The following is a 24,943-nucleotide window of genomic DNA, read 5'->3' on the forward strand; positions in this document are numbered from 1 at the left end:
AAAAATAAACAGAATGGAAAATCCAGTCTGGAAAAACTCCAAAACAAAATCTGGAGAGAGGTATATATTCAGGCTGTGAATACAAAAACAGTTTTTGTTTGTCATGTGTTTGTAAAAATAATTTCTGTTTATATAATATCTGTTTAAATAATATTTATTTGTTGTCCTGTCAAGAACACAAATTTTACATCAATACACACACACATACAGTTAGGTCCATATATATTTGGACACAGGCACATTTTTTTTTTATCATTTTAGCCGCTGACCAAAACAATATGGGCTTAAAGGGCACACTCTGAGCTTTAATTTGAGGGTATTCTCATCAAAATTGGAGGAAAGGTTAAGGAATTACAGCTCTTTAATATGTACCTCCCCCCTTTTTCAAGGGACCATAAATAATTAGACCGTTGACTCAAAAGCCATTTCATGGACAGGTGTGGGCTATTCCTTCGTTATTTCTACATGAATCAGGTAAAAGTTCTGGAGTTGATTCTAAGCAGGGTTTCTGCAGACATGAACAAGTTCAATTTAAGACTTTTTAAGACCTTTTTCTGTCCACACGAAGCCAGAGCTTTCCCTATCCGATCTTTTTTTTTGTTTTCCTTGTCTCAAGAAATATCTGTGTCCACACGAAACCACAAAACCGACTCAAAACGATGTAACGTTAGTATACATACCAGACCAGTATGTGGCGCTGTAATTCTGCCACAGAGATACACTAAAAACGGAGAAGACTTATTCTCCCAAAACGCCGGATCCGTGTGGACGAAACGCCTATACGATACAAAATGTATGCGTATACAGCTAAACGCGTCTCCGTGTGGACAGGGCCTAAAGTGTGCCATTTTGCATTTGGAAGCTGTTGCTGTGAACCACATGCGGTCAAAGAAGCGCTCCATGCAAGTGAAACAGACAATTGTTAGGCTTCAAAAACAAAACAAATCTATCGGAGAGATAGCAGGAACATTAGGAGTGGCCATGTCACTGTTAAAGTCTACAATCAAGAGAAGACCAAGCAAATGCAGAGGCTTCACCACAAGTTGCAAACAAGGCCTGATTCGACTTTACCAAAAAACAATAAAAAAAATAAAAACCAGACCACTTCTGGAAAAGCATTCTTTGGATGGCTGAAATTAAGATCAACCTGTACCAGAATGACGGAGGACACTTTTAAATTTCTCTTTACAATATGTTGAGTATTGTTGATGCATAACTCACTTAAGGCTTAGTGTGGCCCAGATAATGTATATTTATGGTTTATTTGGTTCATTATTAGCTAAAATGTGGCTGTGCAGTGGCCTGCTTGTGGACCACTGTCAAAATGCCACCGTTCCATGCAGCATGTGGGCCATGTGAGTGTGGGGAAGATCAGGGTTAAAATAAAAATCAACTGTGGGCCTAATGTGGGCCAGTTTTGGTTTATTTGGTTGGCTTACATGCGGCAATGCTAAGGCTTACTTGAGGCCCAAATCCAGTGTTGAATTTGGGCCAGAATGAAAATAAATGTGGCCCATATTTGGGCCAGTTCTGCTTTATTTATTTTATTTATTTATTTATTGTCATGGCTGTCATGCGGCCTTCCTATGGCTCGCTTGTGGCCCACATTTCGCAAACAGGAGTGGACCGCCCAAGTGCCATCATTCTTCACAGTATGTGGGCTGGAGCAAGGTGTTGGATCTGGGCCAGAATTAAAATCAATGTGGGCCAGTTGTGGGTTATTTTATTTATTTATTTTTAGGGCTGGGTATCAATTCAGATGTCCCGATTCGATTCGACTTCGATTCGCAAGCTCTCGATTCGATTCGATTCTCGATTTTTTGACGCTTTAGTATGTGTGTAGTAAACAAAGTGCGCTGCACCATCCTCCATTCATTCATTGCGGAAATCATGGCGCCTTATGAGTGATATCAAATGCTTCTGCAGATTTATAGTATTACTATAGCATTTCACCTGAGCATTGCGAATCATGCGTATGGCCATGATAAGCGCTGAATGAATGACAGGCTTTCTGTTGTAACATCGCGCAAGGTAAATAAGGGTGACATCTAGTGGAGAAGACTAATGATAAGATTCACGTTAATCAGATCTTATTTTAAATGTGTGCTGAAATAAATCCCGGAAAAGATCGATTCGCGGCTTTTGAGAATCGATATCTAATCGACGTCATTAAACAAAAAAACGATTAATCAAAAAATCGATATTTTTGCCCAGCCCTATTTATTTTCATGGCTGACATGCGGCCTTCCTTGGGCTTGCTTGTGGCCCAAATCTGGCAAACAGGAGCGGACCGCCCAAGTGCTATCATTTCACGCGGTATGTGGGCCAGATGAAAGTGTCAGGTGTGTGGGCCTGATCTGGGCCTCAGGAATTTTGCTATCTGGGTATAGATAAAATTTATTTAATTTAGGATGAAAAATCGTAGTCGTGTGGTGCGGCTGACACAGAACAGCATATGCTGTTTGCGTCCAGTGGATACTCTCCAAAATGGCGCCAGGGTGATGCGGAGGAGACGAATTGTTGAATAAAGACAAAGTATTTGTTATTTATTATAAAGTATCTTTAAAGAAAAAGTATTCTCGTAGCTTCATAAAATTATGGTTGAACCCCTGATGTCACATGGATTATTTTACCGATCTCCTTGCTACGTTTCTGGACCTCGATCGTGTAAGGAGCCTTGCTGTCTATGGGAGGGTCAGAGAGCTGTCAGAACTCATCAAAAATACCTTAATTTGTGTTCCGAAGATGAACGGAGGTCTTACGGGTTTGGAACGGCATGAGGGTGAGTAATTAATGACCGAATTTTCATTTTTGGGTGAACTAACCCTTTAACCCTTTGCTGTGCTGGGGCTAAGCAAGTTTCTGATGGGGCTATAGCCCCATCAAGCCCCGCCCTAGCGCCGCCACTGCAAAGAGTACTTAACTTTTTATGTGTATTTTTGTTTGTTTGTTTATTATTTCTTCTTTTTGATGTGACAGTGCTGGTTATAAGTTCAATGAATGAATATGTTCATTTATGACACTAAATATAAATATGTATTCATATATAAACTAACACTTGCTTCTCTAATCTTTTTGTATTCTATCTATTTGTATTCTTTTTATTTATTATACAATTAACAAAATAAAAAAAGGCCTCTAACACTAGCTTGCTCTATTCTTTTTCTATTCTATCTGTTCTCTTTTTATGTATAATATGATTTAAAAAAAAAAACTTGCTACGTGTAAGTTACTGCATTAAGCTAACTGAGACTTGTTATAGCACTTGCATATTATTGCTCTTTTGTTGATTTTGATTGCTTCCATTGGCCTCATTTGTAAGTCGTTTTGGATAAAAGCGTCTGCTAAATGTCTAAATGTAAAATGTAAATATATTTATGTTTTATGGATTTTTTATATTAATTTGTTCATTTATTTGAATATATTTATTTCAATATATTAATATTATATTCATATAATATTATTACTATTACAATATATTTCATATTTTTTATTGGTTTTATGTTTTTGTTTTAGTTTATTTTCCAATTAATTCAATTAATAAAATCTTTAAAATGCTAGGTAAATCTGCCTGTAACTAAATTCATATCTTTAATACTAGCTGTGTAATTAACAGAAAGATTTGGACAAACAAACACTAAAGTGTTGCGTGACCAACCAAAGGCCTAGTTGAGCAAACCGGAAAAAAAAAAAAAAACCTCTTCTTCAATCTCCAGCCCATGTTGTTCCCTCGAAGACAGAGAGTCAGCAATATTAGATCCTGCTTTGAAACCCAGTGTGCACGGGGCCTGTTGCTGAAACATTGATGGTCTGATTGACCACTAGCAGATCGCTTACGAACACGCACACGGGGTCACGCAAAAAAACAGTGCTTCGGGGAAACTGACGAAGCTGGTATTTTTCAGCACTGTAATTTAAAACACTGCGTGTCGCACACAAGTGAAAAAGGGCAGGAAACATTTGCTCTGTGCTGGTGAATTAATGTGTCCAGCGCTGGTATTGTCAGTCTGACCCCTTCACTTCCTGTTATTTCTTGGTAGGCAAACTCTGGCCTGGGTGAAGGTCATGCTGGATTCACTCAATGCTTTGTTTCTGGGAAATTTTCAGTTTTAAAATACTGGCCATTGTCTTTATAGCATTAGCTTTGAAGCACTCTGCTAGAGGTGTGACGTTTTATCTCATAATTATGACTTTTTCTTGTGTGATATAAACTCGTAGTTGAAAGTTTAAAAGTCAGAATTGCAAGATATAAACTTGAAATTGTGAGTTATAAAGTCAGAATTGCAGGACATTTTTTTCAGAATTGTGAGATATAAACTCATAATTCTGAAAAATGACTAAATTCGCAGTTCTTACTTTTTTCTCAGAATTGCATGATAAATTTGCAATTCTGACTTCTTTTCACAGTTGTGGGTTTATATCTTGGAATTCTGACTTCTTTTCTCAGAACTGTGAAATATAAACTCGCAATTGACTCTTCGCAAAAACCCGCCCTCCTTAGTTACTGTTGCTATACATATATATGGTTGCGCTACGTGCATCCTGAGTTCGAATCCGGGCTCGTGGACCATTTCCGATCCCGCCTCCTCTCTCACTTCCTGTCATTACACTGTCCTATTTAAATAAAGGCAAAAACGTCAAAAACAAATCTTTAAAAAAAGAGTGGTTTAAATGCATTGCTAGGCATTTTAATGTGGTTGCCAGGTTGTTGTTATGTAGTTGCTAATGAGCTTTGAGTGGCTTTTAGCACGTTGTAGGGGTGCTGTTGGAAAGCGGTTGCCAGAGCAGTGCTTTATTGTTGCTAAGGTGTTTTGTGGTTTCCAGGGTGTCCTGGAATTTTGCTATGCGGTTGCTAAGGCTGTGTGCTTTTTCATGCACTGCTAAGTAATGGATAAGTTGTTAATGTGTTGCAATGTGATTGAAGTGGTTGTGGGGGGTTGCTATGGTGATGTTCTAGGATCTTCTGGAGTGTTTGGATTGGTTTTTAGCGCATCGTTATGCGGTTCCTAGGGTGTTACTTGCTATGAGTGACTTTTCACGCTTTGCTAAGCTGGTGCTAGGCTTTTTAGCTGGTTTCCAGTGTATTCTGAACAATTTTAGTGCACTGTTATGCAGTTACTAGGGTGTTGCTATGCTGTTGCTAAGGTGTTGTAGGTGGTTGCCGGGGTGTTGCTATGTGGTTGCAAATGTGTTCTCAGTAGTTTTTAGTGCATTTCTACCAATTGCTAAGGTGTTATGACTGTTTTTAGTGCATTATTATGAATTTGCTAAGGTGTTCTGGCTGGTTGCATACCGACAGAGCTCAAACCCAAGACTCTGTAATATTCTGGTCTCTAGATATGGCCTGAGTCCCTCTTTCTGCCTATTTTATCATTTGCCATTAAAGAGTACAATCATTTAGAAAAGTAAAAAAGCTAAACCATTTTATGTCAGGACAAGTTGATACAAAATGAGTTTAATATTTAGCAAACATCCCAAATTATTATGTGGCACAAATATCAGTTAACTAAATAGTAATAACAAAAAACAATATAAGAATAATGACCATTTTAAACCTGGTGCCCTAATAATTTTGTGTTCTTTTAAAGCAATTTTTTTTTGAAAATCTCTGTCAATAGTATCACTATTCAGCAGACAGACACAATAGCAGGAACTCTCAAAGTCTCAAACTGATGACACAGCAGTGCTGCAGGGTGAACGCTGCTGTTTTTTTTTCCTATAGAATGTCTGCTTTCCAATTTCTATCTACTGTAATCTGTAAACTGAATTTAGCCATTCAAATTACATTTGTTTGTTGTTGTTTTTTTTTTTCAACAACTGCATTAAAAATGAAATTGTACAAAGAACACTTTTCTTCAAGGTAAAAAGGAGATATAAAAGTTTAGGATTGTTCAAACTTCGTTTTATCATTCCTGTAGCTCAAATGATGTTAACGACTTCAAGGTAATGGGTTCGATTCCCACAGAAAACGCCAACTGATAAAATATTTTAGATAAATGTGCTACTAAATGTGTGAATGTCACTGTTTAAATATCTTGTTTTTTCGCAAGTTTCTCACTTTTAATAAGAAGTCAACCTCAACTCTAACCCTAGTGCTACTGGCACTTGCTATTTATGTGACCCTGTGAAATGAAAAAAAAAGTGCTAATTGTCAGTGTGCCATTTTCAAATTCTGCTGAAATCTGCAATCTTGTCAGCTGACAAACATGGACTTCCCAAACCATCACTGAGGCGATGCGGTAGAGGAAATCCGGTGATTTTCCTGTCAGGAAAAGATGTTTTTCTCACCCTTTCTCTTGCTTGAAGCCGCTGTGTGGTCACATCAAACCTCTCTCACTCAGTGTCAAGCTGTTCAACATGCAAATCCTTGAAAGTACATGAGTGAGAAGATCTGAAGAGGTTTTTCTGGAGATGTTAGAAATCGAGACGTCCTGTTGTGTCCAGTGACTGGAGATAGTGGCCGGTCTCAGGAAAGGCAGTTCTGTTTGTGTTGCATGTTTATCTGACAACTTTTCAGGATTTTTTACTGGCTTTGGGGAAGCAGACATGTCTTATCTTCACATTTTGGGACTCATGGTACTGTGGACTTCACACATTCAGGTAAGTTGCATGAAAAGCGGTTGCTTGTTTAGGTAACTTTTTACATGATTTGTTAAAAGTTTATTTTGGACATGTACCGTGGTAATACCAAGGTATTCATTGAAAGACCATGTAAATACTATACTATGTGAATATGGACTAAAAAGTACTATGGTATTGCCAATACAAGTACTGCCATAGTGTCCAAAACAAATCGATACTTCCATGGTACCATGTCTACTTTTTAGTATTTTTTAGTGATTGATCACTGGACCATGGTACTGACCCATTACACTTTTGTAAGTGTGGTATAATTTTTTAATTAATAGTAATACTTTTTTGGACATGCACTATGGTAATAGCATTGTATAATATGTAAATGCCTAGCAAAAAGTGGTGGTACCATGGTACATTGCTGATATCAGATGGTAATACAATGGTACTTTGATTTATACTATAGTTATTTACTACGATAGATAGTATGACAGATACATTCAGGAAAGTTGCATGAAAAGCGGTTGTTTACATCTTTAAGTCAGTATTTAAATGATTTATTAAAATATTTTTGTACATGCACAGTGGTATTTATTTAAGGGCCATGTAAATACTATACCATATAAATATGCACTTTAAAAAATATTATGATATTTTTGTATTCGGACTTTGGTAGTACAAATTATAATGGTATTTACATGGTACTCCCATGAATACAATGTTGCACTATAGTACATGCCCAAAACAAATCGAAATTTTCTTAGTCCCATGCATAATTTTTGGTATTTTTTTGTAACTGATTGCTGAACCATGGTACTGGCCTAGAATGTTTTTGTAAGAGTGGTATAATTTTTAATATACTATTTGGACATGTACATGTAGGTTATACGGTGGTTTTCTTTGAAATGCTATTCAAATGCCTTACGAAAAGAGGTGTCACCATGGTACATAGCTGAAATCAGATGATACTTTGATTTATACTATGAATATACAAAGGTTTTTAGATACAACCAATGGTAATTAGTAGCCTATGGTATTTCACTTAAGTGCATGTATTGTACTCTCATGGTACATGCCCAAAATACATGGTAGCCTACTTATATATGTTTATGGTATGTGAATATGATATTATCTCGTTTTTGGACGTGTACCATGACAATACCATGATATTTTAATGCCATGAAGTACTATACTATGGCATAAACATTTGAACTCGTCACTAAAAATGGTAGGCTACTTTACCACAGAGTATATTCCCATTTAAAGAATAGTTTTTCGCTTAGGTTTTTAATACATCAATGATTTTGGTTTACGTGAATTGTGCACAGTAGCGATATGACATGCTTGTTCTCGAGCCACCTTTTGTTTTTATGTTGTTCCAGGCCATTTCTAATCGCTGCGATGCGCCCGTTACAGTCCTTTACAGGACTCCCTGCACATCCTGCGCCGCTTCCGCCGCCGTCGTTTGCCCGCGAGGGTTCAGGAAGATCACCCAGAACCCCGATATCTGCAGGTGTGTGATTATCCAGGCTTTTCCTTTCTGTTCGCTCAGAACGTTTGTGTCTAATGTGTTCTGTGCTGTTTCAGATACGTTGTGGAGATTGGCAGTCGTCAAGTAGAGCTGTCAGGGTGCTCTCATAGCTGTCAGGGCGTTACGACAGTCCAGCACTGCTGTCCTGGCTTCTGGGGGCCCCTGTGCTTGCGTGAGTTACCATGACCTAAAAAGTGTTTCTGCACTTCAGATTTTAATTAGTGCTGTCAAACGATTAAAAAAGTTCCAAAATCAATAAAATAATAAATGAGTGTGTATTGTGTATATTTATTATGTATATATAAATACAAACAGATGCATGTATATATTCAAGAAAATATGTTATGCTTATATATTAAATATATTTATATATAATGTAAAATATAATCATATAAATGTATACATGTAAGTATTTTCAAAATATATATTGAATGTGTGTGTATTTATATATACATAATAAACACATGCATATATTAAGTAAACAACATTTTTTATTTTGGATGCGATTAATCGCGATTAATCATTTGACAGCACTAATTTTAATAAGTCATCGCTTTATATCCTCCTGGGGCCAGGAATAAACTTTTGTCCTCTTTAGTGGACAGTATATTTTAGTGAATTTCTCTGAGAATATATACATGCCACAGTTTTAAGTCTGAAAGTCCTGTACAGAGCATTCAGGGCTTTTCAGAGATACCAAATGTTTGGAAGTTTTACCATGACCCACTCCCTCTCCTTGGTTTTTAAAAATGGCTGAGATTAATTTAGTGATCAAATGTAACACTCTTAGGCTGATGATACACGGGGCAACTTTTTGAGCAATGTTGCCAGGGAACTTTGGGGAATGTTGCTGTCAACGGGCGGGCCAACGACTGATCTAAATTATCCAGATAGAAATTTGTTACCCATTCTCAATGGGATAGTGCCCAAGCAACTTTGCTCAAAAAAAGTTGCCTGGCAAAATTGCTCAAAAAGTTGCCCTGTGTATCATCAGCCTTATGGAAATAAGATAATATTTTGTAATTAACATTTAAATCTGACAATTTTTAAAACAGTTTGTCATAAATCAATATCTCATGAAAATATTATGGGGTTTCTAATCAAAATATGAATTTCTGTTACGAAACGGTTCATCGATTTCATACATGTCCACTGTAGAGGACACCGGGACTAAAAGCATGTTTATTACGCATTTTAGGAGACACAATAAATGAATAGGGAAATAAATTATATTTCAATATTCCTATGAAATATTAGAGCCAATTATTACTCCCATTATTACACTTATTTTTTTCATCAAATGTTGCCCAAGAACACATTAAGATGCAAATTAGATACAGTGAATAGATAGGCCTACATTGTGTACAATGGGAAAACCCTCTTATGGCCATTTTACACACATATTTCATAAAGCAAAATGGTATATCAAATCATTCTTTTATATCTTTCATAACATAGTTGAGAATAATCCTTATACAAAGTTTGATGTAAACAAATCCTGAAACCTAAAAAATTATTGGTGGTTAAAAAAATAATCAAAATTTTTTAGCCTATGCATGTTCATTCATGTCTTTTTATTAAAAAAAAAAATTAGTCCTGGTGTCCTCTACAGAGGACATAGCATAAAATATTAATAAAATGTGTTATTTTTCAAAAAAACATTCTCATGCTCTAAACAATGTAATGAGTATAATACAAAAAAAAAATACTAAATTCACAAAACTTTTGTTCCCTGGGTCTCAGGAGGATATGAAATATTATTTATTATGACAAATTAATAAGAAATTTAAAATACATTAAAATCTATAAGATGTAATTGTCCTAACATTTTTCAGACCATCAGTTTCTTCTGAACTTCAGTTAAGTATAGTTATATGGTTAAATGTCTGAACAGGAAACCCAAAGATTGCTGCTTCAAATGTACATTGCTTTAGGTAAGAAGGTATCTACTAAATGATAAATTTTCTAATAACTTCTGTTTGTTTTTCCAGCTTGCCCTAGCTGGTCCGGAAAGATGTGTAATGGTTATGGTACATGTGACTCTGGAAATGGCACCTGTGTTTGTAATGTAAGTGTGTATGAGTTACCTTCTTTTACTTAAAGTAAACTTTAAAATATTTTTAAAGTAAATAGATTTTTTTGTTTTGTTGTCAATATAGATGCACATTTATTTATTTGTTTATTGATTTATTCATTCATTCATTTGCCTTGTTTTTGCAAGTAATAACACAAAATAAATAAATAAATAATAAGTAATAAATAGATAATACTAATAATGTAAATTAGACTTACTTTAAAAAAAATCTGAGTTATATATTTCTACATATTATGTTAATTCAAACATTTTTGTTGAAATAGATGCATATTTATTAACGTTTTATTAAAGTGATATAAAATAAATGGTGGTTTTTGATTTCACAGTTTTTTAATCTATTATTTATTTAAGCTTTCTTGGGGCCAGTAATATCACAATTAAAAATAATAATAATAAACAAACAAATAAATAAATATATAATCTGTTCTTTTACTTTAATTTTATGTTAATTCAACAGTTTTTTTTTTAATGAAATATATGGTCATTCATTTATTTAAATAAGCTTTATTCAATGACATTTGTATCTAATACTATCTGTACTACTACTACTACTAATAATAATAAACAATTTTTCAGGAGGGATATACAGGTTTTGCATGCCAGAAATGTTTGAAAGAGAACGCCTATGGAGACCACTGCCGTTCAGGTCTGTTATTTGTAGTGATTTCTGATATCACAAGCTAATAATCACCATGTTTGGAGATAAAATTGTTTAATTGTAAAACTATTGTAGAGTGCAGCTGTGTGCAAGGAAAGTGTAACTCCGGACCAGACGGAGATGGCGAATGTCACTGTCAGCCGCCATTTTCAGGACCAAAGTGTGATAAAGGTAAATTAGGCACTATTTCTGTAAGCTTATCTACCCATGGTCCAGTTATTCCCAGTAAATATCATCATGCTGATTTTGTTAAATCATACTTATTGTTTCCTGTGCAGTTTCTTCATCTTGCTCAAACTGCCCGGCCTATTCGTACTGTAAGGGAGACAACACAAATGCTGTGTGCGAATGTCTTCCTGGATACAAGAAGACTGGAAATGCATGTATAGGTACTTCTAATGTTTAGTGACATGTTAAATATTACATTATATGTTTGTTTTGTGTCACGTTTTGAAAATGTAGGTTAATATTCAGCTAATTTTAAGGCAGGACGCCCCAGGTGAATAGGGTAAAAAATTAACTAACAGATAGCACCATATTTCCCCAGCCGATTGATGACATTAAAAATTTCAAGCATTTTTTAATCTTTCAAGTTCTCTGAAATGCTATGTTTATGTTTAATTAAATATTTGCTTACATTTTCCAGAACACTGGATAAAGCCAGATTCAAAATAGATGTTTAATTTTATTGACATATTAGAGTTAAAGCTTTTTACTGAGGGGATTTTGGATATCTCTTTTTATCACTCCATAAATCAGAAGATACTGTCGACAGCCAGAAAATATACATTTTAACCATGTTTTTAGGAATAAAATGTTGTATAAAACCAAACGAATTATATATGAACAAACCCCACAGTAAAATCCTTCAGAATATAGATGGGAATAAAACTGTAAGTTTTGGTGTATGTAAGTGCTACTAAAGTGGAGGAAAAACTTTTTTAGATAAAACGGCTTTTAATATATGTACTGTAACAGACACAAATAGATAAACTGCAATAAAATAAACACTCAAAAGTATTTTTTTTTGATGTTTTCTTTCCACAACATGTTATGAAAAGCCAAATAACCCAAAATCTCAAAATTGAAAACACAGCTTTTTCCTGTAGTGTTTTGACTTTAAGTTTCTCAACCATTTTAGAGGCTAGTTCCTATCCGTCATCTGCTTCTATCCTGTTCCAGGCGTGTGTTCGCAAGGAATTTGCGATGCTAACGCGAAGTGTTCATTTAACGGTGGGAAGTTTCAGTGTGAGTGTGAAGAGGGATTCAAGGGAGATGGCCAACACTGCCTTCCCATCAACCCCTGCGACAATAATAATGGGGGCTGTCCTGTAGAGTCCTCTGTCTGTGAATTCACAAGCCCAGGGAAGGTGAGCAGTGCACTGTGGGATAGAATCTGAAACTAATGTTGAATTCAATGCATAATTGTTATGAGTTTTGTGTGTGTTTCTCTCCAGTCGAAATGTGTGTGTTTGCCTGGAATGGAATCGTCCGACCCGTCGAAGGGCTGTACACAAAAATCGGCCTGCGCACCAGGTTCATGCCACGTCAGCGCCCGCTGCGAGACCAACTCAGACGGCATGCCCAGGTCTGTCCCGGTGCTTCCCTCATGATAACATGACAAAGGCAACTTTCACTTCCTTCAACACCACCACTGTAATGACTGAGAGAATCTTTCAAAACCTGTCCAAGTCCATCTAGGTCACATTTCAACCCCAACAATAAGAATATTGAAAATTATTAATATTTTGGACCATTTCAATTTTCTAATTTTTAATGATATTTAAACAATTTTTTCCCCACACTTTTCCTCCTGCATTGTCTTTAAATAATTAAATAAGCTTTATTATATATTTTTTAACTGCATGAAAAGTACCATGAAATGCTCTTTAGCGTCAAATATTTTCTTAAATATTTAGGATCTTCTCTGTTTTTGTTTTCTCCATCTGTCAAAGGACATTTGAAATGTTTTATATTGTAAATTAATGCTGAATTGTATTAATACAAATTAATTGTATTAAAGTAATTACAGTCTAAAGATAATTATTTAAACATCTGGATGCATTACAGTAATGTTAAAAGCAAAATAATTTAGAGGAAAAGTTTTTTGTCATGGCTGCAATCCGAAAATGGTCCTGAAATAGGATTATTTTTCTTTAAATTTAAGAAATTATATTTAGTTTAATGAAAATTAAGCTTATTTTTTAGAACATTGCAATTTTTGGAATTGGTTTAAATATAAATCAGCATAAGTTAAGATTAATTTGTTTATTAATTTTGGATGCATTTGCATCTAAATTTAATTACTGTAATTTGAAATGCATTATTTTTAGTATTTTTATTTTAAGTATTTAAACAGCATGGGATTGTTTGCTGTACCACTTTTTAATTATTCACACATATGGATGCATTGCGCTAATATAAAAGGAAAAGAATATAGAAGAAAAAAATGTGTTTAATTGTAATTTTGAATAATGTTGCAATGCAAAAATGTGTTTTAAAAATTTTAAATGAAAGACAATTAAAGATGCCCACCTATGTTTGTCTATAAGGGGGAAATGTGGCAGTAGTGAGCAAAAAAACACAATTTATATGGGCTTTATTGCCTTTTAAGTAGGCTACTAAATATTAAAAATGCATGTTTTTAATTTAACTTCTTCTTAAGGGAAGTTTCTTAAACATGAAAAACTGAACAACACTTCCCTGAACATTATGAAAATGTTATGTAGACGTTGCGTTAACTACTCAATAGCTCTCCCTTGGAAGAAACATTCATGTATGGCATCTTTAACACACATCTGTGTAGTAATATACTGAATCGTGCTGATTATATTATTGGTAGAAAAACAAAAAAATCCCTTATGAAAATGAACCATGGTTTTATTATAGAAAGTGCAGTAACCATGATTTTTTTGGCATATTGATTACCATTTGTATAACCACAGTTTTACTACAAATACCATGGTTAAACTATGGTTAGTATAGCAAAACCATGGTTAATTTGGTTTTACTATAGTAACCATGGTTTCTTTGGTTTTATTTGTAGTAAAACCATGGCTAATTTTCATAAGGGATGACCTTGTAAAGAGATCAGTAATGAGAGATTCTGTTGCGTCATGAATAGCTGAGATGTTTTGCTCAGATGCTCACAGAAGGCCAGGGGTATAAACCGAGACGTTTCATTCTTTCAGCTGCCGCTGCAATGCTCAGCAGATCGGCGATGGCAGACGTTGCTATGGTAACCTCATGGAAAGAGTTCTGGAGCTGGACAGAGAGGGCAGTCAGGCAGGAAACCTCACTGGAAGCGTTCGGTTCTTTGGTGGGTCCGCAGAGATCACCAGACCTGCTTTCCCGCTCTTTTTTTTTTCTCATCCAACATTGAGTGAACAATTGAGTTTGTTTTATCAGTTTGAAAGCAGCCAGCACTGACAGTGTGTTGTGTTTTTCAGAGCAAGCGTGTGAGTTCACACTCAGCCAGCACGGCCCGTTCACTGCGTTCATTCCTGCGGGACAGAATCCTTCCCAAGTGAGTTGAAGCAGACTGAAAAACACCCAAACAGTGGCCTGGCAGTTTGTGTTTCACGTCCTCATAATGTTTCCTGTTTTTTTGTGTGACAACTTCCTGTTTATTGCGAGCAGATGTTTACATATGCTGTGTTCTTCAGACGCTTGCAGGAAAATCCTCGAGCAGCGTCCTGAACGCAGTGTGCAAAAATCACCTCATCCTCGGACAAAAACTCTACACTGATCTGGAGGGAAAAGACATGTGGATGTACGGAGGAGAAAAGATCAGATTCAAAACAAAAAAGGTGTTCATCCATCCATCCATCCATCCATCCATCCATCCATCTATCTATCTACTGTATATCTATTATTCTTTATATCATTCTATAATTATGTCTATCATTCTATCTATCATACTACCATTCTGCATCAGTCATTCTATCCTGCTGTCTATCGTTCTGTCATACTATCTGTCATTCTCTTTGTTGTGCTGTCTATCATTGTATCTACCATTCCACCTATCATTCTATCATTCTATTTATCGTTCTGTGATTGTCTACTGTTTTAACATTCCATCTGTCATCCTTTACATTGTTCTATCTATTGTTCTATCATTCTATCAATCGTTATATCATACTATCTATCATTCTTTCTATTGTACTAATATTCTGTCATTCTACATCAATCGATCTTTTGTTCTGTCTATCACACTGTCTATCATTCTGCCATTCTTTATATAACATTCTATCTGTCGTTCTATTGCATTGTCTACCATTCTTTCTGTTGTTCTTTATATCAGTCTATCTATTGTTTTATCATTATATATAGCATTCTATAGGGATGCACCGAAGTATAGGCTACATATAATAATATATATTGCATGGCAGTGTTCAGTGCGCAGGTTTCACTCTCCTCATCACTGCGCAGTTTGACGCTCCGCTCAATATTCCGCTCGTGTACCGCTCATGCTCACCGGAAGAGCAAAGTCCGCTCAAATAACACGCTGACAGGAAATTTCTATGCAGTATACTTGTTCCTGTTTGCAGTAGCGCTACTGTGTGCTGTAACATGGTGTAGGCTTGTACAGCTGGTAAAATGATGCTCCCTTCAGTGGCGCTATGCTCTGCTCACATGCTCTGATAATAATAGCTTTGTAGGACTATACATTATTTGGATAATTAGTCAGAAACAAACAAACTTATATATAATATCTGCTTCTGTTACATAGAAGTGAATAAAAATAATATATTGATATTTAATATTAAGGTAACACTTTACAATAAGGTTCCATTAGTTAATGTTAGTTATTAACTAACATGAACGAACAATGAACAATACATTTATTACAGTATTTATTAATCTTTCTTAATGTTAGTTAATGATAATACGGTTGTTCACTGTTAGTTCATGTTAATTCAGAGTGCATTAACTGTTAACAAGCACAACTGTTGAATTTAATAATGCATTAGTAAATGTTGAAATGAACATGAACTAAGATTAAATTGCTGAAGAACTATTGTTTATTCTTAGTTCATGTTAACTAAAGTAGTTAACTAATGAACCTTATTGTAAAGTGTTACCAATATTAATATAAATTCTGTCCAGTTTTATTGTGTTACTTTCAGTAAAAGTGTGGTTATTTTATTGGCTTGTGTTTATTAAATTCAGTATCATTAAAATTGAGTTACATTTAAAAAGTCTTACAAAAATTACTTTATATTATTTAATAAAATAATATATAATCATTACAAAGCATTTTCGGTTTCGGTTTTAGTTTTCGGCCAAGTGCATCCAGAATTTTCGGTTTCGGCCCAGAAATTTAATTTCGGTGTATCCCTATCATTCTATCATTCGTTGTATCATTCTATCGTTTTAACGTTCTATCAATCGCTCTGCCCATCGTACTGTTTAGACATTTTTTTAAAATTCTTTATATCGTTCTATCCTTCTATTGTTCCGTCTGTCAATCCGTTCATCTTCTATCATTCTTTATATTGTTCTGTCTACAGTACTGTCTTCTATTTTTTTGTCTATGTATCGTATTATACTATTTATCATTCTGTCTATCATTCTATCAGTTTGTCTCTCTATCATACTATACATTGTTCTATTTTACAATGTATCGTTCTTTCTATTGTGTTATCTAAAATGCTGTCGTTCTGTCTGTGGGTCTGTTGTTCTTTCTATCGTTTTGTCTATCATACTATCTATGTCTGTCTATTGTTCTATCCGTCATTCTCTCATCAGTCTATTTTTCTGTCTGATCTATTCATGTATTCATCCATTGATTTGTGCGTGTGTCTGCAGCATTTTATCCTGATGAGGGATCCAGACGTATTGTTTACTATACTTGAGAGCGATATCCCAGCATCCAACGGAATAATTCATATTATTGACAAGCCCTTTACTCTTGCTCATATCGGGTCTTCAAACAACAACATGGAGGTAAAGCCGTTCAACCTGTTTCACAAGCAGCTGATCTAATAATATCTGATGAATGACACACAGCACCAACCTCAACACCCTCTAATGTAGATGTTCTAATGTCTCAAGTTCTCCTCAAAGACCATCGGGGAGATTTTCAGAGAGGATGACAGGTTCAATCGATTCCTGTCTCTGGTTGATGTGAGTGATCTCCTCTCGTGCTCCTTTTCTGCATTTCTCAGCTGAACCCAAGCATTGAGAAAACTTTTTCTCTTACTGCTGCAGAATTGTGGAGCCCTGTTGCCTGTCAGAGGTTCAGGTCCACTTACAGTGTTTGTTCCAACCAACACAGCCATAGACAAATCCAGAGATGGAAGTCTTATGTACATGGTGAATGAAGTGAGCTGCCATTATATGCTTTCTTCCTCAAATGAAGTTGGATTTGTATAAACAAATGATTCAGAACAAATATTTACTCAGTGTTTTAATCAAATTTTTAGGATATTCATATATTTGTTCATATAACACACACACTGATCTTTCATCTCTTTGTTTTAAAGGCCAAACCAAAGCTTCAGATGCTTCTGAAACACCATATGTTCTCCCTGGCTGCTGTAAGTCTCCTTTGACATACAAAATCATTTCCCACAGTTAATTTGACTTTAAAATGAGGCATTTATGAACGTTGCTTCCCATGAAATGGTTTGACGAATGCAATTTTCTTGAAATTGGAAGTTGGGGAAGCACATATTTGCTTTTCGTCACACCTCCAAAGCTATGATTTGCTACATGCTAATGCTAGTCATTTGCAGGTTATATTAGAAGTAGGGACATTCCTATTCTAGAGAGCATTTGATTGGACAAAAATGTGTATGCCTATGAGTTTATTTGTGTTGTTGGGGCAAATGTTTAAGTCATATCTAGATGGTAAACCTCATTCTGTGAAGCTCTTGCGAAATTAGCATTTGCTGCTAATTTGCTGCTCAGCGTACAATTTCATAAGATTTTTTCGCAAGAATGGAGTTAGCATTTAGACAGCAATACTTTTGGACCATTTTCCAACCGCTTTTTCAAAAGGTAGCTGTATTTGTCAGTGTTTAGCAATACACGCTAACAGACAAAGCTAACAGACATTAATTAAAATCTTTAAAATCTTTAATCTAGGATGTAAGTGCAATATTTAGTATAATCTTTGGGTCAGTGAGTTTTAAAATAATATTAAATGTATGTTTGTGTTTTTAAACTAGTCTTAAAACAGCACATTTGGTGAAATGTTTGGCCCAGTTTCATAGTTGTGAAATAGATAACATACATCAAGTCAAATATCTTTGTCTTAGGTTACTGTGGACCAGCTTGCTAGCATGTCTGAGATTACAACAATGGCCAATGAGATCTTAAGGATCAATGCCTCGGAGGATGTAAGTGAATGTGCTTTTATGATTGCATTGGCTGTAACTCCTGATGAGAATGAGCAATTTTTATGAAATTTGGTACAAATGTGTTGGGCCTCATTCTGTTTTAAAATGAAAAATTTGGTGACTTAGTGACATTGTAATAATGGGAAATCAGAAAATGACGGAACTGTTGGTTTTACGCTCTCTCAATCAATCCACAGGGAAGAGTCTTACTGGGCGATAAAGGAATACCTCTCGAAACGAAAGACATTGCCGCATCTAATGGAATCATTCACCTAATTGATGGAGTTCTTGTACCTTCCTCTATAGTTCCCATAATGCCCCATCGGTGTGACATTAATGGGAGCAGGATCTCTTTTGTAGGTGCCTTTTTATGCGTGACTACACATAGTTGTTGCTAGCAAAACAAATATTCAGCACCATAACTCTATCTAACATAATTTTATGGATAATAAAACATCTGTGCAACAAGATTTTCTATGAATTCTGTGAAAAATGTTGCTTCTTTTCATAGGGTACCTGTGTCCGATGCAGCCATCTCCATGAGACACAATGTCCGCCTGGAAGTGTTGATCTGGTATTTTATGTTTTTTGAATTATTTAAGCAATTAACACATTTATAATCAATATGTACTTATTAAAAGACATTTTAAAAGAATGTATTTTCAAAATTACAACAACCAATGAAGAAAATCTAAACATCAGCACTGTTTACAGCAGAGCTGCATAATTTATTGACGCGAACACTGCATCTGGGCTTTTTTCACCTAGGGAGATCATTTGAGAGGCTGCGAACCAATTCCTGATCGCCGATGGTCGTATTCTTTATTCGAGGAAGGTTGTGCCAAATACTGCAACATTACTGAGAGGGTATGAAAACAAGGTCTCAGATTCCACATACAAACACAACCCTTGCATAAATGTCTGCAATTGTTGTAAAATCGTAAAGACTCCATTCGTTTTCTACATAGGTAAATAGTTTTTTAACGATAACTTATAAACCTTTCAAGACAGATCTACTATATGCAACAAGGCTGATCATCAATGGTATATACATCAGATGAAGCCATCAACCTGCATTATTTCAACTTATTTTTAAAGTAATCCCATTTAACAGCAGAATTCTTGATGAAAAACTACATTACCCATGATTCTGTACAAAACATACCACAAGAGCTTGTAAATAAACGAATATTTTGCAATAAACTCAAAATATATTGTTTCTACTCATATAATCAACTTTAAATGAGTAGTTTTATATATCAATATTGTTTAATTTGATTATGTAATTCACAGTGGTTCATGGGATTGTAGTTCCGTTAAATACGCAGTCTTGTACCGTTGTCTTTTTGTCCTTTTTTTTTTGCTTCAAATCAAAGTTTGTAATGTTGTGATTCTTCTCATAGATAGTTGGCTTGGTTCATGGTTTGTAACTTTTTAATTCTGTTGGGGAAAAATAAATAGCAAAAATGCTTCCGGAACCAATGCCACTGAAAACGTGGGCGGGACTAATGCACTCAATTTATAACCAATAATCTGTATGATTACGGAAGTTTGTGAGATGTGTGACATCTTGTTTTCAGACGCCACAGTGTTGTAGTGGTTTCTATGGGCCAAACTGTAAACCGTGCATTGGGGGTTTCCAGCACCCGTGTTATGATAAAGGGACTGTAAGTATGCAAATATGATCTCACTACGGTCGTGACTGGAAGTTCTGGTGTTTATTTGTCATGTGTCTGTTCGTAGTGTTTTGACGGCATCAATGGGAACGGCTCCTGTAAATGTGAACCAGCGTTTACGGGTGTAGGCTGCCACCTCTGCTCAAACCCCAACAAACATGGAGAGAACTGTGATGAAGGTGAAGTTATATACCTTATATACTTTCATAATACCTCCTTTTGTCTCTTTGTCCAAAGCATAAGTACAGTACCAGCATCTGTGACCTTCTCCTCTGCTTGCACTCTCTGTTTGCTCCTGTAGATTGCTGCTGTGTCCATGGCGTGTGTGATAACAGACCTGGCAGTATGGGGGTGTGTAGGAGAGGATCCTGTCAGGAGGACTTTTCAGGGGAGCTTTGTGACCAGACCCCCACCCCCTGCAATTCAGACGGTGTCCTCAAGCACTGCCACATTCACGCTAAATGTGTCTACAACAACGATCAAACCATGTTAGTGTCACTTGAGCATGATGTGTAGATGATTGTAGACTGCAATCTGGTATTTTATTTTAATTTTAGCAAATATAATTTTTTTTTGGCAAATATTTTTTATTTTTTTGCTTTAATTTATTTTATTTATTTAGTTTAGACAAAATTATATTTTTTACAATCCAATACTTTTACTCTGCAGTGCACATTATTTGATTTGATTACTTTTTTATTTTATTTTGGACATGCATTTTGGCAAATATTTATTTGTTTCTATTATTTTATTTATTTAGTTTAGTTTAGACAAAATGTTTGGCAAATATTTAGCTTTTTTTTTTTTACAACCCAATACTTTTACTCTACAATGCACATTTATTAATTTTATTTTTTCAACCCAGTACTTTTACTGCAGTGCCCACTGAAGCAAGCATGTCAGTAATGCCAGTTTATGTGCTGACTTTTTAATCGCCATCAATCTTTGGCATGTTATTGCTCTATCGTCCATTGTGCTATAGGTGTGTTTGTCTGCCTGGATACGAAGGAGATGGTTACACCTGCACTAAAACCAATCCCTGCCTCCAGCCTCAGAGAGGAGGCTGCGACGTCAATGTGAGACAGATGTTTATTTCTCTTTTCCAGCAGTTTGCCTTTAGCCCTCACATGTACAAATCTGAAGTGATGTCTGCCTAATTTTTACTAATACATCAGAATTCAGAAGTTGCAGTGATTTAAAGTCGCTCCTTTGATTCAAACTGACACATGAAAATGATTTACGGCATTGGCTAGGCCTGTGTTTTTCAACCATAATAAGAATAAAGAAATCTGATCAGATTAAATAATTCTAATTATAAAAGTAATAATTTTAAGCTTAACTTTTTTGTTTTATAGGCCGGATGTATGTATGATGCAGGAAAGGTGAACTGTGTTTGTATGGAAGGATGGACAGGCGATGGACGTTTGTGTGTGGGAATCAATAACTGCTTGAGTGAGAGCCATGGTGGATGTCATGAAAATGCAGAATGCACAGTCACTGGACCAGGACAGGTAATACTGAACAAGCTGTGAGGATACAGTTAACCTGTAGGACAGACAAAGCACAAAAAATATCACTGGAGCTTCTGTTGAAAGCCTTTTGCATCGTGGAGGTTCACACATGTCTTCTCTAGCCCTTATTATGCTCTTCGTCAATTTGACACAAACACATATTTTAGTTGTTGGAAATTCTGGTTATGTTTTTCTTGAAATTGTGTTACTGTTTCTCATTTACGAACAAGTATTTTGTTATGCCAGTTTTTCAACTACCTCAGCGTTTATACTATTGATAGATAATTTTATTTGAATACATCTGTCAATACATGCATACATACATTTATGAATATATACACGCGGTGTTGAAGGTGTACATTTTTATTAGTTCATGCATGTAAATTTTGCTGGGAATCAAACCAATGATCCTATGTTTGAGCAAAAAAAAACAAAAACAAAAAAAATTATATACTGCTTATAATATTGACCTTTTATAAAAAAAAAACAGTTTTACAGTTTAATTTTTAATTTAATTTTTTTAAGGTTTTATTTTAAAGGTTTACTATTTTTTTTTCTGCAAAGGAATTTTAATAGAAAAATCTGAGAACTCTGAACTTAAGTATAAAAGAACAATTACTATTGCAAACCCAGAACTGAGTTTTGTTCAACCTATTTCTCTGTTCAGAATGAATGTAGCTGCAAGAAAGGCTACATGGGAGATGGCGTCGTCTGTAAAGTCGTCAACCCCTGTTTGTCAAATAACGGAGGCTGCCATTCTCTGGTCTGTATTTCATGCTTGCAGATTTATCTGTTAAATACAAGAATATACTGCTTATAATATTGACCTTTTATAAAAAAAAAACAGTTTTACAGTTTAATTTTTAATTTAATTTTTTAAAGGTTTTATTTTAAAGGTTTACTATTTTTTTTTCTGCAAAGGAATTTTAATAGAAAAATCTGAGAACTCTGAACTTAAGTATAAAAGAACAATTACTATTGCAAACCCAGAACTGAGTTTTGTTCAACCTATTTCTCTGTTCAGAATGAATGTAGCTGCAAGAAAGGCTACATGGGAGATGGCGTCGTCTGTAAAGTCGTCAACCCCTGTTTGTCAAATAACGGAGGCTGCCATTCTCTGGTCTGTATTTCATGCTTGCAGATTTATCTGTTAAATACATCTGTACATCTCTGAATAACCTGTCAAAATACGGATGCTGGTGAAATTATATTTAAAGGCTAACACTCCTTTATACATGCAAGAGCTAGCGTGTAATGTGGCATAACAGTATGATAATGTGTTCAGGCCACATGTAAATTAAAGAGCCCAGGAATACGTGAATGCGTGTGCCGAAACGAATACGAAGGCGACGGACTCGCATGTTATGGAAACATGTTTGTGGTAAGATGACGCATTTATGCATTTATTTAATTGTAAAGTTATAAATTAGTTAACAACATTGCTTTTAAAAATGCATAAAAATGGTTTAGTAATAAATAATAGCAATATATGCATTTTATTTTTTACATTTTATTTAAATTATTAAAAGTTAGTACTACTAACAAAACTAATTAAAACGTACATAATTGTTTTTCATTATTTTCCGTACATTATATTTCAAATGAACAACATACACAAACCACAAACTAAATGAACAACATACACAAACCTTAAACGAACAAAATTTTTTGACTGAAAAACGGCATACAGTTCTGTCAGTTAGAATGAGAGTTCATTGAAAAAAAAAAAAAAAAAAAGTTTTCATAATTTCTTTAAATGAACAATAAAAGGTCAAAACACAAATAAAATACCTTATTTTTCAAACACAAACATTTTTGAATATAACATATGGACTCATACACAACAGATTTGTTATTAAAAACAGATTTTGATCAAAATCAGCATTTAAAATCAAAACGTATTGTTAAGTTGTTCATCTTTTTATTATTGCTTTTATTATTAGGAGCTAGATGGAAACTCTGAGTTTTATAATTTCAACCGCTTCCTTCTAGTAAGTTCATCTTTATCCAAGTAAACTGTCAATTAATTAATTTACAATAGTGTTGTAGTAACATATTGAGAGTATGTAAACAAATAATATAATACAACATTTCTGTGTTCATCTGCAGAGGCACAAAGTGATTGACAGCGACAGCAGAATCACAGCTTTGGTTCCATCTAAAGCTGCTTTCAAAAACCTCAGCGATTCAGAGGAGTCATTTTGGTTCGATTATTACAGGCTTCCTCACCTTCTGCAGTAAGTGTTTGGATCGACATCGCGAACTGAATTCTGAGGTTTAAAAAAAAAAAAAATCTAATAAATGCATTTTTCATTTGCAATTTCTGTCTAGAGTTCATTTTTTAGATGGGATATACACCTCTGAAGACTTACAGCAGCTGGTTGGTAAAACAGTACAGACTCTAGGAAAGACTAAATGGGAGGTCAATAGCAACGGCAGGGTAACTGTCACACAAACCCCACCACTCGGTTTAATTAACACCTTAAACTGGTCATCTTTAACTGCTCTGATGTGACCTGTTAACCCTCATGTTCCCAGGAGCTCATGATCGGCAATGCTACCATCCTCGCTCCAGACCTCAAGGCAATAAATGGGTGCATTCACATCATTGACACGGTAATTTAACTTAAAGCAAAGATTGTGTCTGTTTTTTTTACATTTTAAATCTAAAGTATTAAACTTTGTATTATTAATTTACAATAAATGAGAACATTTGTTGGAGTTGCATGGAAGGAGGGTGTAATGTAGGGAGTCATGACGACAGAGTTGGGGATCCAAAAGCAAGGCTTTATTTCATAGAGTGTAGTCACAACAGGCAGGGTCAAACAGCAGCAAACAATAACATCCGAGGCACAGGCAAAAGAATAATCCACAAGACAGGCGATGGTCATGGCAGGCAGCAATAAATCAAAAACAAGGTAACAGTCAAAGGGTCAAAACACGAGAAAGGCAATATCTAGGAAAGTAGGAAACTTGGAAGGGCTAAACATTCAATCACCAGCGAAGACAGAGCGTGTGTGTGTGCTACTTTTAAAGTCCTTCTAATGTGAGACAGCTGTGAACTGATGAGATTTAATGAGAGACAGGTGATGCAACTGATGAGTCTGTGCAAAGGATTATGGGAAATAAAGTCCTGTGTGAATGGCAAGGTACAGAATTGAGTGCCCTCTAGAGGAGCTCATGGGCACTCCAGCTGGAGATCATGACAGAGGGAATCAAGACATGTCTAAAGACTACATAGCAACGCCCTAGCAACAACATAGCAACACCCCAAACACACTTAGAACACTTTAGCAACTGCTTTGCAATAAAGTCCCTTTAAGACAAGTAATTTCACTCGCCAGCTATCTTTAAAATGCTTCTCGGGCATGCAAGTGCAGCTCCTATCTCTTTGAATGGGGAAACATCAAATTCTCCAAAACTGTTCACGAAGCTTACGATCAAATTTCACATTTTGAAAACACCAATGAAAAAACACCAGTCTCATAAAGCTTGTTTCTTATGTTCAAGTACCATTAAAAAAGCTTGTTTTTCATGCTATACCAGCCAAAAA

General features: G+C 35.2%; 1 protein-coding gene across 1 annotated transcript in view; it reads left to right on the forward strand.

Moving 5' to 3' along the window:
- Positions 1–6,353: 6,353 nt before the first annotated feature.
- LOC107658393 (stabilin-1-like) overlaps positions 6,354–24,943 on the forward strand; it is a 36,198-nt gene continuing 17,608 nt past the window's right edge. Inside the window, exons 1-31 of the mRNA XM_016446918.1 lie at positions 6,354–6,600; positions 7,956–8,086; positions 8,161–8,276; positions 10,096–10,172; positions 10,776–10,845; positions 10,933–11,028; positions 11,136–11,246; positions 12,040–12,227; positions 12,315–12,445; positions 14,049–14,176; positions 14,307–14,383; positions 14,523–14,666; positions 16,669–16,806; positions 16,915–16,986; positions 17,071–17,184; positions 17,346–17,399; positions 18,123–18,203; positions 18,401–18,559; positions 18,715–18,777; positions 18,972–19,070; positions 19,784–19,870; positions 19,947–20,058; positions 20,181–20,367; positions 20,862–20,955; positions 21,235–21,390; positions 22,058–22,153; positions 22,676–22,771; positions 23,334–23,381; positions 23,500–23,627; positions 23,722–23,830; positions 23,929–24,006. Coding sequence (XP_016302404.1) covers positions 6,547–6,600; positions 7,956–8,086; positions 8,161–8,276; positions 10,096–10,172; positions 10,776–10,845; positions 10,933–11,028; positions 11,136–11,246; positions 12,040–12,227; positions 12,315–12,445; positions 14,049–14,176; positions 14,307–14,383; positions 14,523–14,666; positions 16,669–16,806; positions 16,915–16,986; positions 17,071–17,184; positions 17,346–17,399; positions 18,123–18,203; positions 18,401–18,559; positions 18,715–18,777; positions 18,972–19,070; positions 19,784–19,870; positions 19,947–20,058; positions 20,181–20,367; positions 20,862–20,955; positions 21,235–21,390; positions 22,058–22,153; positions 22,676–22,771; positions 23,334–23,381; positions 23,500–23,627; positions 23,722–23,830; positions 23,929–24,006 — 3,294 coding nt within the window. The 5' untranslated portion in view covers positions 6,354–6,546. The remainder of the gene's footprint in view (positions 6,601–7,955; positions 8,087–8,160; positions 8,277–10,095; positions 10,173–10,775; positions 10,846–10,932; positions 11,029–11,135; positions 11,247–12,039; positions 12,228–12,314; positions 12,446–14,048; positions 14,177–14,306; positions 14,384–14,522; positions 14,667–16,668; positions 16,807–16,914; positions 16,987–17,070; positions 17,185–17,345; positions 17,400–18,122; positions 18,204–18,400; positions 18,560–18,714; positions 18,778–18,971; positions 19,071–19,783; positions 19,871–19,946; positions 20,059–20,180; positions 20,368–20,861; positions 20,956–21,234; positions 21,391–22,057; positions 22,154–22,675; positions 22,772–23,333; positions 23,382–23,499; positions 23,628–23,721; positions 23,831–23,928; positions 24,007–24,943) is intronic.

This window comes from Sinocyclocheilus anshuiensis, unplaced genomic scaffold (assembly GCF_001515605.1).
Source record: "Sinocyclocheilus anshuiensis isolate Anshui unplaced genomic scaffold, SAMN03320099.WGS_v1.1 scaffold795, whole genome shotgun sequence".
NCBI lineage: Eukaryota > Metazoa > Chordata > Actinopteri > Cypriniformes > Cyprinidae > Sinocyclocheilus > Sinocyclocheilus anshuiensis.